The sequence below is a fragment of the Bufo bufo genome, chromosome 6 (genome assembly GCF_905171765.1).
Source record: "Bufo bufo chromosome 6, aBufBuf1.1, whole genome shotgun sequence".
In the NCBI taxonomy this organism is placed as follows: domain Eukaryota; kingdom Metazoa; phylum Chordata; class Amphibia; order Anura; family Bufonidae; genus Bufo; species Bufo bufo.
The window spans coordinates 19,997,245-20,014,994 of NC_053394.1; the positions used below are offsets into that span (position 1 = coordinate 19,997,245).

The 17,750-nt window shown below is 44.3% G+C and overlaps 1 protein-coding gene across 1 annotated transcript; it reads left to right on the forward strand.

Moving 5' to 3' along the window:
• Window positions 1-936: 936 nt before the first annotated feature.
• Window positions 937-11,375, forward strand: LOC121005121 (zinc finger protein 773-like). Its single transcript, XM_040437681.1, has 6 exons — window positions 937-1,722; window positions 2,235-2,414; window positions 2,496-2,619; window positions 2,703-2,791; window positions 3,345-3,462; window positions 10,086-11,375. The coding sequence occupies exons 1-6, from the start codon at window positions 1,501-1,503 to the stop codon at window positions 10,934-10,936; spliced, it is 1,584 nt and encodes a 527-aa protein (XP_040293615.1). The 5' UTR covers window positions 937-1,500; the 3' UTR covers window positions 10,937-11,375.
• Window positions 11,376-17,750: the final 6,375 nt, after the last annotated feature.

Sequence of the window (17,750 nt, forward strand, 5' to 3'; positions counted from 1 at the left end):
CGCTAATAGCAGCAGTAATCTGGAGCCGCGCTGTAGTGGCGGAGGTCAGGGGAGGCTTTGATCTTCACCATTTAGCTCCTACTGTCCTGCCGTGGGGTGTCAATGGTTACCATGGCAGCCGGGGGTCTAACAAATGATTCCCACGTCTCCCATCAATATCTGCCTAGTAGGACCCACCGGAGACACGGCCTAATAGCTTGTCTGTCACTACTACACTAAGGGTGGGTTCACGCTAGCGTTATGGAGTCCGTTATGGCTTTCCGTTATAACGGAACATAACAAAATCCGTAAGACGGAAGGAAGGATCCGTTTTGCTGCCCATAGACTTGCATTATGACGGAATGCAAAACGGACGCCTTTAAAAGGCATTCCGTTTTCTCTCCGTCCTAATAGAAGTCTATGGGATTCAAAACGGACCCGCCTGGTTCCCGTTATGCAAGATGGAAAACAAAGGACAGGACTTTGTTTTCCGTCTTGCATAACGGGACCCAGACGGATCCGTTATGTTTTCCTATAGACTTCCATTAGGACGGAGCAAAACGTAATGCCTCTTAAAGGCGTCCGTTGTGCATTCCATCCTATGGATTCCGTTATAACGGAAAGCCATAACAGACTCCATAACGCTAGCGTGAACCCACCCTAACAGGCAATAAAGCTTTGGAATACTAAGGATTGTAGCTGTCGAGCGCCGCTCCCCGTTTTGGCGTGTGCAAGAAGGACGCTCGCTCTCCTCTGCTGGAGTAAACGGGTACACCGCTCAGGACAAGCTTCCTGCAGTCCTCAGAAAACAGATTGCGGAAAATCCACATCCAATCTGCTGCCGTGTCTGTACTGGGCCTATGGGAAGAGAAAGCAGACCCTGGGTGAACCGGGCTTAAAGGGGTATTCTGGTTATAGGACGTTATCACCTATCCACAGTATAGAGGATAACTGTCAGATCAGTGTGGGTCTCCCACCAATCACGAGAATGGGGGTCCCATACCCCCTGTAGCCCCCCCAGAAATGAACAGAGTTTCTGTGGGAGTTCCAGAAATAGTACAACGCTCACCTATCTCAAGAATTACCATAGAAATAAATAGAGAGGCCGCACACATGCCCGGCCCTCTGCTCTACAGATAAAGATGCATCAGAACCACAGAAGAGACGCGCTTCAGGGTAGTGACGACTACTTCACCTTCTGGCTTCATCAGGGGTTGAATCTGCATTCTAAGGACTGAATGAAGTTTGGTCTGAGCGGTGTAGCCGTAGTTTACAGTAACGAGCATCTTTCTTTAACAGCCCAAGTTAAAGGGGTGTTCCCATTTATCTACAGTATATTCTACAAATGTCTGATAAGGGCGTGTCATTTTTGAAGAACAGGGACCCATTGTGACTGGCTGGGAAAGGAGAGCTGAGGTGTCTCCCTCTCTCCATTCACTTACAAAACACTTCAGAAACTAGCCGAGCAGTGACGCATGCACTGCCATCGCTCCATTTCTGGCCAGGTGACATTCTTTAGATATGAGTGAGTCGTCGTTGTGGGTGCTGAATCTGTTAGCCATTTATGGCATATCCTGTGTACATTGTTTTATCTTCTTTCCGTTCAGGTTCGTACATTGTAGGATCCTCTCAGTGGATATCTTCTACGTGACATCATTTTTCTGGATGGACAGTGACAGGGACAAGATGGCGGAGAGAATATTAAATCTCATCCTGGAGATCCTCTTCCACCTTACCGGAGAGGTGAGAGTTTATGACTCTGATGTCCCTTTTATATTAGGTTGTGTTCACATCTGCGTTGGGGTCACCTTTAGGAGTTCTCACCAATCCAGATACACCGATTCCATCCTAAATGCTGGAGAAAATAATGCAATGTGCCGCATCATTTTTTTTTTATTGGTGAAATGATGGACACGAGGATGCAAACACAATGGACCCAATATCAATGAGTGGGGTCTGTCAGGTGTTATCAGTATAGAGGTGATAATGAAAAGCCATGGGACTTTAGTAGGGGAGAAGAGTAGGGGTCCCGGGACAGAGCCTTGAGAGAGGGTGAGATTATCAGGGATTTTTGGTTAGTGAAGTGTGGAGGTCCAGGAAAAGGCCAAGCCTGTGGGATGAGAGAGACCATCATGTCATCGATTCTATGATGGAACAGAACAATGGGATTGATAAATGCAGATGTGAACAGAGCCTTAACGGATGGAAATGGGTGCAGAGCTGTGATATTTACTGATGTGTCTCCCCTTAACCAGGAATACACAGTGGTGAAGAAGACCTCTAGTGAGCGCCGTCAGGCCCCTGTGTCTGGAGGATTGGGAGGAACCGCGATTCCAATCACGGGACCTCCAATTCACCGCCTGATATATGAGGAGATCAATGAGGAGAAGATCCTAGAGCTCACCCACAAGATGATTGAGCTTCTGACTAGAGAGGTGAAACCACGGGGGAATGCTGGGACATTATACAGGAACGCTATGGAGGGATCTGGGTGATGACTATCATTGTATTGTCAGGTTCCTATAAGGTGTCAGGACGTCACAGTCTATTTCTCCATGGAGGAGTGGGAGTATATAGAAAGACACAAGGATCTCTACAAGGACATCATGATGGAGAATCACCGGCCCCTCACATCACCAGGTAATAGACACGACTGAATACACACGTCCTGTGACTAATTGTATGTAAAGAATGAATCCAGTCACTGTGTGTGTCTCCTACAGCGAGATCCAGTAAGAGAACAGCACCGGGGAGATGTCCTAGTCCACAGGATGGTTCAGAAGAATATAACAATGTCCCACGGGATCATCAGGTAGATGGAGATAAGGTCTCATGAAATATTCTCCATGATTTGAGGTGTCATCAGTATAGAGGTGATAATGAAAAGCTCTATGAGCTTTCCCAGGCTAGAGAAGAGTAGGGGTCCCGGGACAGAGCCTTGAGAGAGGGTGAAATGATTGGGAATGTTTGGTTAGTGAAGTGTGGAGGTCCAGGAGAAGGCCAAGCCTGTGGGATGAGAGACTTTGTAATGGGAAGCAGTAGCTTACATAGAGAAGTAAGGGCCCAATAGCAAGGATCAAACCAGGCCCCCCACACAGGACAGAAGGGTTTCCGCCTAAACCCCTTTTAATGACCCTTGGGCTATTTTTCCACTGCCTCATTTGCTAAAGGTGGTTCTTCTAGAGGGTAGAGTCCTGACCAAGTTTTCACCCCCAATAAAAGACGAGATGATCCCAACTGGGCCCCATAGCAGTCGCATGGTCTGCCACTATGGTAGTTACGCCCCTGATGGGGGGTAATGGATGAAAAATGTTCCCCATGACTACTTGGACTGTGTGGTGATTTTTACAATATTTGTTTCTCAGCTTTTGGATCAGGGTAATCGGAAGCAGAGTAATGCTGCGGCCATAATGAAAGAAGAGGAGACCTATGTGAGGGGTGATGAGCAGTGCAACGGAAACCTTCCTAAAGACAACCGCCCAGGTGAGGAATGACCACAAAATGCAGACTAGAGTCACCGATTCTACTCATTCAAAAGTAATTACAAGAGTCTGCATATGTCCTGGAGTTTCTGTACAACATATAGTCTAAAAGTAGTATGACTACAATACAGGTGTGAAAAATTAACCCCTTAGTGACCACCCATACGCCATTTTACGGCCAGTCTAAGCTCTGCACGTGGGACCCATGAGAGCCGCGGGCCTGCTGTAACAGCCCGGACCAGCAGGAGTCCCGCGGGCAATGGCGCCCACCGCATGTAAAGCACTGACAGAGGGAGCAGACTCCCTTTGTCTCCCATCAGCCCCAAGCCTGCCTTGAGTAGTTTCCAGCATGCTGTGCCTCTCTGGTGCAGTCTGCTGGTGAATGTCAGTATAGCATTGACATTGAAATGCAATGCACTATAGCAGGGATGCTCAACCTGCGGCCCTCCAGCTGTTGTAAAACTACAACTCCCACCATGCCCTGCTGTAGGATGATAGCTTCTAGGCTGTCAGTGAATGATGTGAGTTGCAGTTTTGCAACAGCTGGAGGGCCGCAGGTTGAGTATGCCTGCACTATAGGATAATGCATTGCATTTTTAAATCAATCTGAATATTGTGTTCCCTTGTGGGACTATTAAGTGGTAAAAAAAAAAAAAAATCCACTTTTTTTTCATTAAAAATACTCTTTTCAATGAAAAAAAATTGCAAAAAAAAAATAATAATCTCCCCCATATGTTTGGTATTTCCGCGTCCATAATGGCCCGGACTACATAAATATCATGTAAATTATCCCCTACTGTGAACGCCGTAAAAAAACAAAACAAAACAAAAAAAACTATAACAGAATTGCTAATTTATTCTTAGTTGCCACTTAATAACAAGCGATCGAAAAGTGTAATTTACTCCAAAATGATACCAATGAAAAATACAACTTGTCCCGCAAAAATCAAGCCCCCCCCACAACTCCATAGAAAGAAAAAAGTTATGGGTGTTGGGAAGCGGCAATGCAAAACATTTTTTTTCCTTTTAAAAAAATTAGTAAAATGTAAAAAAAAAAAAAATATATGTATTGGGTATCACTGTAATCGTACTGACCCAGTGAATAAAGATACTATGTTATTTATACCCAAAAATGAACGCCGTAAAATTTATAATGTAAAGCGCAGTGGCAGTATTGCTGTTTTTCCCATCTCCCTCCCAGAAAAAGTTTATAAAATTTAATCAGAAAGTTATGTTTATCCCAAAATGGCACCATTAAAAACTACAACTTTTCCCGAAAAAAAAACCCTCATACAGCTACATAGATGGAAAAATAAAAATGTATAGCTCTTGGTAGGCGACGATGAAAAAAGGAAGAAAAACGCTTGGTCAGTAAGGCCCAAAACAGGCTGGTCACTAAGGCCTCTTTCACACGGGCGTCATGGTTTTGGGCCGGATAAGATGCGGGTGCGTCGCAGGAAAATGCGTGATTTTTCCACGTGAGTGCAAAACATTTTAATGCGTTTTGCACGCGCGTGAGAAAAATCGGCATGTTTGGTACCCAAAGGTGTTGTGTAGATTGTATTATTTTCCCTTATAACATGGTTATAAGGGAAAATAATAGCATTTTTAATACAGAATGCATAGTACAATAGGACTGGAAGGGTTAAAAAAAAAAAAACAACAATAATTTAACTCACCTTAATCCACTTGTTCGAGCAGCCCGGCTTCTCTTCTGTCTTCTTTCTTCAGGACCTGGGTAAAGGACCTTTGATGACATCACTGCGCTCATCACATGGTTCTTCACATGATCCATCACCATGGTGATGGATCATGTGACAGACCATGTGATAAGCGCCGGGTCCCCATCCCGATCCTCTCCTAGCAACCGTGCGTGAAAATCGCACCGCATCCGCACTTGCTTGCGGATGCTTGCGATTTTCACGCAGCCCCATTCACTTCTATGGGGCCTGCGTTGCGTGAAAAACGCACAAAGTAGAGTGATTTTAACGCAACGCACAAGTGATGAGTGAAAATCACCACTCGTGCACAGCCCCATAGAAATGAATGGGTCCGGATTCAGTGCGGGTGCAATGCGATCACCTCACGCATTGCACCCGCGCGGAAAACTTTGTGTGCTGTCCGCATCCGTTGGTCCGTTCCGTGGTCCGCAAAAAATATATAACCTGTCCTATTCTTGTCCGTTTTGCGGACAGGAATAGGCATTTATATTAATGGCTGTCCATGCCTTTCCGCAAATTGGGGAACGGACGCCATCCGTGTTTTGCAGATACGTAATTTTCAGACCGCAAAACACACAACAGTCGTGTGCATGAGGTCTAATTCTGTTGAAACGAGGCCATAATTGATTGGTAAGGCATCAGTTTTAGAAGTGTTAATAGCAAAGTGTGACATAAGGGAGTGAAGGCCCAGAAGATAGACCATAGGGTGAATGTCGTGAGAAGCAGATCATCTGCATATAATGCAATTCTTAATTTCCTATCCTGAACCATCAACCCACTTAAATCGGGAGATAAATGAATTGTAGCAACCAGGGGCTCAATACAGATGGCGAATAGGAGAGGGGAAATGGGACAGCCCTGTCGGCTACCATTATGTATAGTGAAAGACATGGAGGTTGCATGAGTACAGTACTGTGCAAAATTTAAGGCACGTGTGGAAAAAATGCTGCAAAGTAAGAATGCTTTAAAAAAAATAGAAGAGTTAATACAGCCAAGGTCATTAAGATCTAAAGTGTAAAGAAAAACAAGGAGTCCTGGAAGTGATGATGTGGCCCCCACAGAGCCCTGATCTCGGCATTACCCAGTCTGTCTGGGATTACATGAAGAGACAGAAGGATCTGAGCAAGTCTACATCTACAGAAGATCTCTGCTTACTTCTTCTGCCCAGTTCCTTCAAAAACTGTGTACAGCGTAAGTAGAAGGCGGCAAAGGACGGTCACCCTAAATATTGATATACTATTAATACCTCCATTTTTGAAAGAATTCTTACGTTGCAGCATTTTTTCCACACCTAACATAGTAGTAACATAGTACATAAGGCCGAAAAAAGACATTTGTCCATCCAGTTCGGCCTGTCATCCTGCAAGTTGATCTGGAGGAAGGCAAAAAAAAACTGTGAGGTAGAAGCCAATTTTCCTCACTTTAGGGGAATAAAAAATTCCTTCCAGACTCCAATCAGAATAACTCCCTGGATCAACGACCCCTCTCTAGTAGCTATAGCCTGTAATATTATTACGCTCCAGAAATACGTCCAGGCCCCTCTTGAATTCCTTTATTGTACTCACCATCACCACCTCCTCAGGCAGAGAGCTCCATAGTCTCACTGCTCTTACCGTAAAGAATCCTCTTCTATGTTTGTGTACAAACCTTCTTTCCTCCAGACGCAGAGGATGTCCCCTCGTCACAGTCACAGTCCTGGGGATAAATAGATGATGGGAGAGATCTCTGTACTGACCCCTGATATATTTATACATAGTTATTCGATCGACCCTCAGTCGTCTTTTTTCTAACGTGAATAACCCAAATTTTGATAATCTTTCAGGGTACTGTAGTTGCCCCATTCCAGGTATTACTTTAGTTGCCCTCCTCTGGACCCTCTCCAGCTCTGCTATGTCTGCCTTGTTCACTGGAGCCCAGAACTGTACACAGTACTCCATGTGTGGTCTGACTAATGATTTGTAAAGTAGTAGGACTATGTTCTCATCACGGGCACCTATGCCCCTTTTGATGCAACCCATTATCTTATTGGCCACCTGCCTTTAAATTTTGCACAGTACTGTACTCAATAGCTGCTCATGTGACATATTAGAGCAGTCGGGGCTAAATCAACTATAAGTAGAGCATTATCTGGCCAAGAAATAAATTGGGCCAATGGAGAAGGACTGAAGGGTACAGAGATTAGTGACATTACAAAAAAAAAAAAGTTGACCAGCACCTCCAAACAATATGAACAGTACAGGTAAGTACAGGAGCAAGCAACCATGACTTACATGAAAAAGCAAACAACAAGAAGAAGAAGCCATTTGCACACATTTTTTATCCAAATTGTGTGAGGCCCATCTACCAACGGCAAGGTGGCTTCTGCATACTGTAATCTGAGCATAGTATAGTTGGATCCTACATTGCCCTGAATGTTATAGGCCCAGGACAGACAATTCTCATAGTATTGGATTCCTATTTGTAGAAGCCAACTTGCCATTACTAGATGGGGCCGTCAAAAGTTTGGTCAAAAATGTGCGCAAAGAGCTTCTAATTTTCATATATAGCAGTAATACAATTCAGCCTAATCCATGTTTCCAGTGTTTGCATGTGTCTTTGTGCTTGGAGCAGGGTGCTACATGTTCAGTTTGTTTGCTATTACCAAAACTATAAACTGTTGGTGCTGCTCGGTCACTGATCACACAAGGTGGTGCCCCCTTTATTTTGGGTTCTGCAGTATATATTGAAGTCACATTAATATTGGGTGGCATCTCCCCAGTATACTGGGTATCCTCCTGTGGTAGCAGTCATACAGATGCTGGATATCCTCCTGTGGTAGCAGTCATGCAGATGCTGGATATCCTCCTGTGGTAGCAGTCATGCAGATGCTGGATATCCTCCTGTGGTAGCGGTCATACAGATGCTGGATATCCTCCTGTGGTAGCGGTCATACAGATGCTGGATATCCTCCTGTGGTAGCGGTCATACAGATGCTGGATATCCTCCTGTGGTAGCGGTCATACAGATGCTGGATATCCTCCTGTGGTAGCAGTCGTACAGATGCTGGATATCCTCCTGAGGTGTAGCAGTCATGCAGATGCTGGATATCCTCCTGTGGTAGCAGTCATACAGATGCTGGATATCCTCCTGTGGTAGCGGTCATACAGATGCTGGGTATCCTCCTGTGGTAGGGGTCATACAGATGCTGGATATCCTTCTGTGGTTGTGGTCATACTAATGCTGGATATCCTCCTGTGGTAGCAGTCGTACAGATGCTGGATATCCTCCTGAGGTAGCAGTCATGCAGATGCTGGATATCCTCCTGAGGTAGCAGTCGTACAGATGCTGGATATCCTCCTGTGGTAGCAGTCATACAGATGCTGGATATCCTCCTGTGGTAGCAGTCATGCAGATGCTGGATATCCTCCTGTGGTAGCGTCATACAGATGCTGGATATCCTCCTGTGGTAGCAGTCATACAGATGCTGGATATCCTCCTGTGGTAGCGGTCATACAGATGCTGGATATCCTCCTGTGGTAGCGGTCATACAGATGCTGGATATCCTCCTGAGGTGTAGCAGTCATGCAGATGCTGGATATCCTCCTGTGGTAGCAGTCATACAGATGCTGGATATCCTCCTGTGGTAGCGGTCATACAGATGCTGGGTATCCTCCTGTGGTAGGGGTCATACAGATGCTGGATATCCTTCTGTGGTTGTGGTCATACTAATGCTGGATATCCTCCTGTGGTAGCAGTCGTACAGATGCTGGATATCCTCCTGAGGTAGCAGTCATGCAGATGCTGGATATCCTCCTGAGGTAGCAGTCGTACAGATGCTGGATATCCTCCTGAGGTAGCAGTCGTACAGATGCTGGATATCCTCCTGAGGTAGCAATCATGCAGATGCTGGATATCCTCCTGTGGTAGCAGTCATACAGATGCTGGATATCCTTCTGTGGTTGTGGTCATACTAATGCTGGATATCCTCCTGTGATAGCAGTCATACATATGCTGGATATCCTCCTGTGGTATCAGTCATACAGATGCTGGATATCCTCCTGTGGTAACGGTCATACAGATACTGTTTTTCCTCCTGCGGTAGCAGTCATACAGATGCTGGATATCCTCCTGTGGTTGCGGTCATACAGATGCTGGATATCCTCCTGCGGTAGTGGTCATACAGATGCTGGATATCCTGCTGTGGTCATTGCAAGCTCTTTCATCTTGGTGCTGTAGTTGAGACAAGGTGGTTGTCGGCTGTTGTACATGGGAGATCCATCACCCCATCCAGTCCTAGACATTCTAAATGAGGGAGAGATCTGGTGATTGAGCTGGCCAAATTTTTCAATACAAATATCATTAATTTATTATCTATATTTTTGCTGATCCGTATAGCCATTCTGCAAATTACAGAGAATGTCCTATTCTTGTCCAGAACATATATGAGAATAGCCCTTTTTTAATGATGGGAGTGAGAAAAATATGGAATACATATGAAAGGTATCTGTTTTTTTGAGGACTGAAATGCTGACACGGCTGGTGTGCATGAAGCCTTTTTCTGCCAGGTTCTGCTCCTGCAAGAGCCCCGGTGATGGAGCTTCGCATTTAGTTGCTTCACAGCCCTTCCCCTCTGCTCTGAGTGACAGCAGTGGCATCCAACCAGGAAAAATCTACAGCTGTCACTCAGAAGGCAGGGGCTGTGAAGCAGCTCAATGCAAAGAGCAGAGAACACTTCATAGTGAAGCTCTACCTCCAGGGCACTTACAGGAGAAGAGCCTGGCAGAATAAAAGTTCATATTCACACTACTCCGGATAATATAAGCTCTGTAAAAGATATGTGTGTGATGCCCCTAGCTGGTGCTCCCCTGAAGGTTCATTTATAATGTTATCCACAAATAATAAAAATGTGTTTTATTTTTGGCAGATGATTGTACCAGGAGCTCAGAAGGACATCAGATATCTTTGGATTCTAAAGCAGATAATCCTGGTATCATACTAGATACATATGAAGAGTACACCATTATCCCCGATATACCCTTAGCCTTATTGGGTGTTGAAAATCAAAGAGCAGATGAGAAGCCATTTTCATGTTCACAATGTGGAAAATGTTTTAGCCACAAATCAGATCTTGTTAAACACCAGAGAATTCACACGGGGGAGAAGCCTTTTTCATGTTCAGAATGTGGGAAGTGCTTTACCCAGAGACCACATCTTATTAAACATCAGAGAATTCACACCGGGGAGAAGCCATTTTCGTGTGCTGAATGTGGAAAATGTTTTAACCAGAAATCCGATCTCATTCCACATGGGAGAATTCACACTGGGACGAAGCCATTTCAGTGTTCAGAATGTGGGAAATGTTTCACAATTAAAGCAAATCTTGTTAAACATAAGAGAAGACACACCGGGGTGAAGCCCTTTTCATGTTTTCAATGTGGTAAATGTTTTACAGATAAATCAAATCTTGTCAAACATGAAATACGTCACACGGGGGCGAAGCCGTTTTCATGTACAGACTGCAGGAAATATTTTACCCAGAAATCACACCTTGTTACACATCGGAGAATTCACACAGGAGAGAAACCATTTTCATGCTCCGATTGTGGCAAATGTTTTATTCGGAAAGCAAACCTTGTTGAGCATCTGAGAAGTCACACAGGGGAGAAGCCGTATTCATGTTCTGGATGTGGGAAAGGCTTTCCGAAAAAATCTGATCTTGTTAAACATCAGAGAATTCACACAAGGGATAAGCCCTGGAAAAGCAAGTCTTCTTGATGTCATAAACATGAAAAACACAAGGCCAACGCCATAGTCATTTTCTGAATCCTGCTTTAATTACACAGAATATACCTGTAGGAGAACGGCTGTAATATACTTACTATTCTGAAGTTGCATGGATCGGCTTCCGAGTACTTGTAATTACACTACGGCGCTGCTGCAAAGGGAGATGATGCATAGTGTGATGAAGAGAACCTTAGGGGTGTCTGATGTTGGACCCCTGTCGATCAAATATTGATGACCTAACCTTAAAACCCCTTTAAGGTTGCTTTGTGGTTCCTGTTGTGTTCTGGAAAACCCCTTTAAAGGAACACTCTTAGAAAAGCAGATACATTCGGAACAGGGGTGGATTGGCCATAAACCTTACAGGGAAATTTCCTGGTAGGCCGATGCCCAGGGGGCCACCTGAGCCCTCCTCACAGCCTGCCAGTGGAAGTTTTTGGGGATGGATTTTGTGCTGCTGGCAGTATTTTGTGATGGACTGTGGTATTGGGGTGGTGTAATGTGCTACAATATGGTATTCCTGGCCCTGCCTCCCATCAATTTGGACCCAGCTACAAAACGGGGCCACTTTTAGTATTTTTTCCCTGGCCACTTTAAGTTCCCAGTCCACCATTGGGACAAATTACTAATCAAAAAACAGGCTTAAATTCGGGCTCAAATTGAGTGAGGATTGTGGTGCAGACGGCAGGAGCCACATTAACAAAGTGCTTTAGTTGCTTCTTGCTCTGCATCAGGCGCGACTTAACATAAATAGGTCTGGCTTAATATGCAAAAGGTACACCAACATTTTGGGCAAGGTATGACGACCGATGGGTAGTGTAGACAAAAGTGTCTAACTGCACCGAATTTATCATCCATTTTGCACATCTGCCTGGTCTTACTTTACACTGTATAAAAATTAGATAATAATAGGAAATCTGCCCCATTATGTTATACCCTGTGCAGGACCTGAAGGGGCGGTGGATGGCTTCCTTCTGGTGTTCTTTGAAGCTCTATGTCTCGCCCCCACCTCTGCACTAGGCTTAACACATTGGGGCAGATTTACTAGTCCTAGTGTACGATGATCTAAAGATGCCAGAAATTTATCAATGTGACTCCGGCTGGAGGATGAATCTGGTTCACGGCTGGAAAGTCTGTCTAACTTTAGCCCAACTATTGGCTTACTTTGGATGAAATTTTGTACTGCAGTTTTGGCAAAGTTTTTGCATCTTAGGTCACACCACTTTCCAGCTAAGTGTGTAGCTAAGCTAGGTGTACCAAATTTTATAAAAAGGTAGATGCAATCACATTAGTTAATGTCATCCATTGTGTTATACCCAGTGCAGGGCTCGAAGGGGCGGGGGATGGTTTCTCCATTTGATGTTCTTTGACCCTATGTGTCGTGCCCCACCCCTGCTGACATTGCCCTGGGCATAGCACAGTCAGTTTTTCTGGAATCTTCTTTAAAACATCGGAGAACTCTTCAGTGAAGAGTTTTATTGACAAATAGTATAAGAACTGCAACAGTTACAAAGTATAGTCACACATCATCCAAGAGACCGGGAAAGCTCTGAGGATGTGTGCAATTACCAAGATGTGTCTGCATCTAGAAAAAATATGGGATCCAGATAGCATGGACATGGAATATATATATATATATATATATATATATATATATATATATATATATATATAAATAACTGCATCTCAAAGCTTGTAACTAATTTAATAAAATGTTTTTTATATATTTTAACTGAGTTTTTTTCAACATACAAAAGAACAGAACTTTATAAACAGAAGTGAAGTAACTAATCATTTATAGGGGTATGGGTGGGTGTGACGACCAACACGAGGTGGAGAAGTACGATGCTACAGTTGTGCCTGATTTCCTGATCATCCTTGGCAGCACACACCAAAGGGTTAAGTCCCCTAGGTACAACCAGAAATAGAGACCAATTAACAAGCCATAGATTGAATAATTAGCATGGTACCTCCCAGTATAAAGCCTCAAAGAACACGCAGAGCCATGTATTTTATTTTCTCTAAGAACAACTTGTAGAGACCATCACCCACAGTTATCCCCTGCCAGGTGTGATACTTTTGTCCCTCACCCTGAAAATGGAGGCGAGAGTGTTTTCCCCAGTGCATTCAGGCAGCACCTCGCTCCATTCTCTGCTTGCCTCCCTCTGTACGGACATGGGTTGAGGTTGAGGCAGCAGAGACGCGCGAGATGATACTGGGGAACCAAGATGTCTCGCGCATGCACACTCACGCTGGCGCATCCTGGAAGTATTTAACTCTGTGGCACAGTAACCATGTGCACTCGCCAAGACGCTACTCCTGCTGCTTGCCAAGGTAAGAAAAGATAGCGTACGGGGATAACATACTTGGCAACATCTGGCATAGGTTTCGAATGCGTCTTTCTTCCTCAGGGCACACTCTTCGTTGTTGTTGGGGTATTAAGAAACTCTTTGCTGATACTCCTTATTTATTTATTCATTCATTCAGATGTCTGCCTCTCAAGAGGAATCTCTTAAGAAAAAAAGGAAGTCCAGACACCGCTCCTGCAGGAATTGCCAACAACCTATGCCAGATAATGCTCCTTCTGATCTGTGTCAGGGCTGCACTTCTGTGGAATCTGAGTCTCCTCAGAATAATGGTTTTCTGGACTGGTTTAAAGATCAGTTGTCTATATTTGATGAAGTCAGAGCCTCAAATAAGAAAGTAAAAACATCTCATAAAAATTCTGGGCCACAGTATATATCGTCTTCTGACAGCTCCTTATCTGAGGGTAAAATAGACTCAGGTTCTGAGGATATAGAGGACACTATGCTGTTCCGTAAAGAGAAACTAGGGGGTCTTCTGAAAGGAGTCAAGGACACTATTGAATTTGACTGAGATGTTTCTGACAAATTAAAATGTGACAAATTGTTTTATTTTCCTAAAACGGGAGGCAAATCCTTTCCAGAGCACCCGCTGCTTAATGATTGGCGGAAGCAGGATTGAGACAGACCAGACAAAAAAAACAGATCCAAGTTCCAGATTCAAATATACGTATAAGTTAGTGGACAATACATGCAAAGAATGGATGTTGGTCCCTGAAGTAGATCTTCCAATAGCCAGATTGTCAAAAAGGGCGTTTTTCCCTCTGAAGAGGCTTCCCTAATCAGGGATCCGGTTAAAAAAGCATATGCGTCCACTTCATCTTCCTGTTTACTGGCCCTAGCCTCTGTACCAGTGGCAAGATCTTTGCGGATCTGGCTTTCCCAATTATCCCATGACCTAGAAGATGGGGTCCCAAGGGAGGATTTTCTAAAAAGTATTCCGGTTTTGAAACATGCTTCTGAATTCATGTGCGATTCTCCACTAGATTCGTTGAGATTTGCATCCCGTTCATTGGCGATTATTAATGCCGCCAGAAGATCCCTATGGATTAAGCAATGGTCGGGTGACCTCTTTCGTTCCTTCCGTTCCAGCCCACATCTTTATTTGGTCCACAGTTGGAGAAAATTCTACAGTCATTAAATGATGGAAAAGCTACTAAATTTCCAGAAATAAAAAAGAAGCCTTTTAGATCCTTTAAGTTTCAAAGAAGAAGATCCCCTTGATTTCGAAACAAACAGCAGTTTGACAGACAGAGAAGATTTCGTTACAGACCAGAGAGACCCGACTTTAAAAAAAAAGATAAGAAGCCCGCAGAGCTATGACGCCAGGCCTCAGCCCCTGGTAGGAGCAAGATTAAAGGAGTTTTCCGGAACATAGAGAACTACGTCAGGCGATGCCTGGGTCGTTTCCACTATTCAAAAAGGTTATGTCCTGGAGTTCAAAAAATACCCTCCAGATGGGTATCTTATAAATCAAATAAATCCAGTGATCCTTCAACTACTAGAAGAATCCAAAGAAAAAGCTGCATTGGCTCTGGTGCCATATGTAGAAGCAGGGATAGGTGTTTCTTCAAAGGTCTTCCCGGTGCCCCAACCAGGAAACAAGTGGAGACTAGAAGTGGATCTAACGTACCTAAACAAATACATTGCCAAGAAAAAATTCTGAATGGAATCGATCCGCTCAGTAATCTCACTACTAGAAGAGAACAGCTATATGGCACCGATAGATCTCCAGGATGCTTACTTACACATGTCTGTCTTTCTGAAACATCGGAAATATCTGCGAATAGCTGTTCAGACTCAATGAGGAATATCTCATCTGCAGTTCACCTATCTACCCTTCAGGATATCCTCAGCTCCCGGGGTATTCTTGAAGGTAGCAGTGGTCCTGACGGAAGCATTACACCTCAAAGGGATATGTTGCATACGTTTCTAGATGACTGGCTATTGATAGCGAAATCTTCAGCTCAACTGATTTAGCAGATTTAAAAGAGGCTCTGCTAATGCTCCAGAATCATGGGTTTCTGGTAAATTACAAGAAATCCCAACTTGTTCCTTCCCAAGAGATAAAGTATCTGGGATTCAGGCTGAATTAAAATCAAATGAATGTCAGGTTGTCCTCAGAAATGATAGTGGCCATCCACAAAAATGTCTCGAACCTGATCTCCTCTCCCAAATTATCGTTTCGGCGGGCCATTTCTGTATTGGGTCTATTAACATCTTCGGTGGATGCAGTACCTTGGGCAAGAGCCCACTTCGGAGGGCTACAACATGCCATCCTAGCAGCATGAGACAAGAATTATCACTCCCTGAACAGGAAGTTTGTGATACCATGGTCAACGCGTCAACATCTCAAATCGTGGATATCACCCAATCACCTTCAAAAGGGAAAAAGTCTGCAACCTCAGACCCAGATTCACCTCACTACGGATGCCTTCTCCTGGGGTTGGGGTGCTCATGTTGGCAATCTATGGGTGCAGAAGAAGTGGGAGTAACGCGGACTCCAGAAAGTCCTCCAACTGGAGGGAATTGAGGGCAGTACGGCTAGCATTGCTTCATTTTCAGGTCCGCAGTGTACTACATAAACAAACAGCGATCTCTTCAAGGAATGCAGTCGTCTCATGGAATGGGCCGAAGTATGGAGACAAGAAATAACAGCAGTCCACATAAAGGGTTCATTGAATATTATGGCCGACCTGCTCAGTCGCAAAAAAATTCATAAAATTCATCTGGGAGAATGGAGTCTCAATCTAGCATCATGTTTATGCAAATCGAGAATTGGTGGGGGAAGCCTCATATAGATGTTATGGCGACAGAACAGAACAACAAGACCAAACTGTTCTGTTCCATTTACCGCTCCGCTCAAGCATATGCGATCGACGGATTATCAATCAGCTGGAAGAAAGATCTGATATACATCTTTCCACCAGTTCTGATGATTCCGAAGGTGCTCAAGAAAATTCAGCAGGACCGAGCAATTGTGATCCTGCCTTATTGGACACGAAGAACGTGGTTTTCCCTAGCTCGCCGTCTATCCAAAGGGAGGATTTGGAAGATTCCGCCCCGATGGGATCTCCTCAGTCAAAATGGTTTTCTCCATCCGAACCCCAGCAGCCTCAAATTGACGGCTTGGAGATTGAGCGGGATTCTTTAGTTCATTTAGGTCTTCCTGCGGAAGTGATCAATACACTCCTGGCAGCTTGAAAACTGGCTACGGTTAAAATTTACAATATAGTTTGGTGTATTTTCAAAACCTGGTGTCAAAACAGCTCTGAAGACCCGGAATCCCTAAATACAGTCATACACTTTCTTCATGAAGGTTTCAAAAAAGGGCTGAAAACAACACTTTGAAGGTTCACTTTACTGCGATAAATGCGCAGCAGCAAGGGAAATTTACAAATAATCCATTGATCCGCACCTTTTTCAAAGCCTTGAAAAATATTAATCCTTCCTTCCATTCTCCAGTTCCATCCTGGGACCTGTTGGTGGTATTGTCCGCCTTGTGTAAACCACCGTTTGAGCCGCGTCAAGAAGCATCCATAAAACATCTTTCTGCAAAAGCCTTGTTTTTAGTAGCAATTGCGTCAGCAAGACGTATAAGTGACCTACAAGGCCTATCCTGCAGAGAACCATATTTAAGGGACTTAGGCCATTGTTTGGTCCTACGAACTGTGCCAGGTTTTTAACCCAAGGTTGCTTCAACTACTAGCATTAACCAAGAAATATCTCTACCATTAATTCAGATGAATACTAGTGCTGATCGAGCACCATAGTGCTCGGGTGCTCAGGCCGTATAATGGAAGTCAATGGGAGAACCCGAGGATTAAACCAGGCAGCCCCTGCATTGAAGAGGGGAGGGTGCCTGGTTCATAGGAAAAGGTCAGAAATTGATGGAAACACCACCAAAATGGTTCAGGAACAGCATGGGGAGGATGTCTGGATGCATCTTGGACTCCCAGGTCGCTGCTGGGAACGATGTTGTCTGAGTAGTTAGCCACTTTTACAGACTGACAATAACACGGACAAAACTGAAGATAAAATCTATTTTAGAGGAAAAATTGTTAGGAAACATTCTTTCTGGCTACTGGCATTACAGTGAGGGCAGTACTTACCTGTACGTTGATTGGCTGCATAGCAGTCAAGAAACGTGCGGGGAGGAGACTCGAGCATGGCGCTTGAGCACATGCGGTACTCGGCCGAGTACCGCCATGTGCCGAGCATCGAGATGCTCGTGCCGAACAGGTGTTCAACCGAGCATGCTCGATCATCACTAATGAATACTCAAGATCAAAGTCATCTCCTTGATGTCAGGAGAATAGTTTTGAACTACCTTCAATTCACCTCATCATTCAGAAAATTCGAAAAGCTCTTTTTACAGCACCAAGGCCCAAATAAGGGTAAAAGGGCCAGTAAAGCAAACTTTGCAAGATGGATTAAACAGTCAA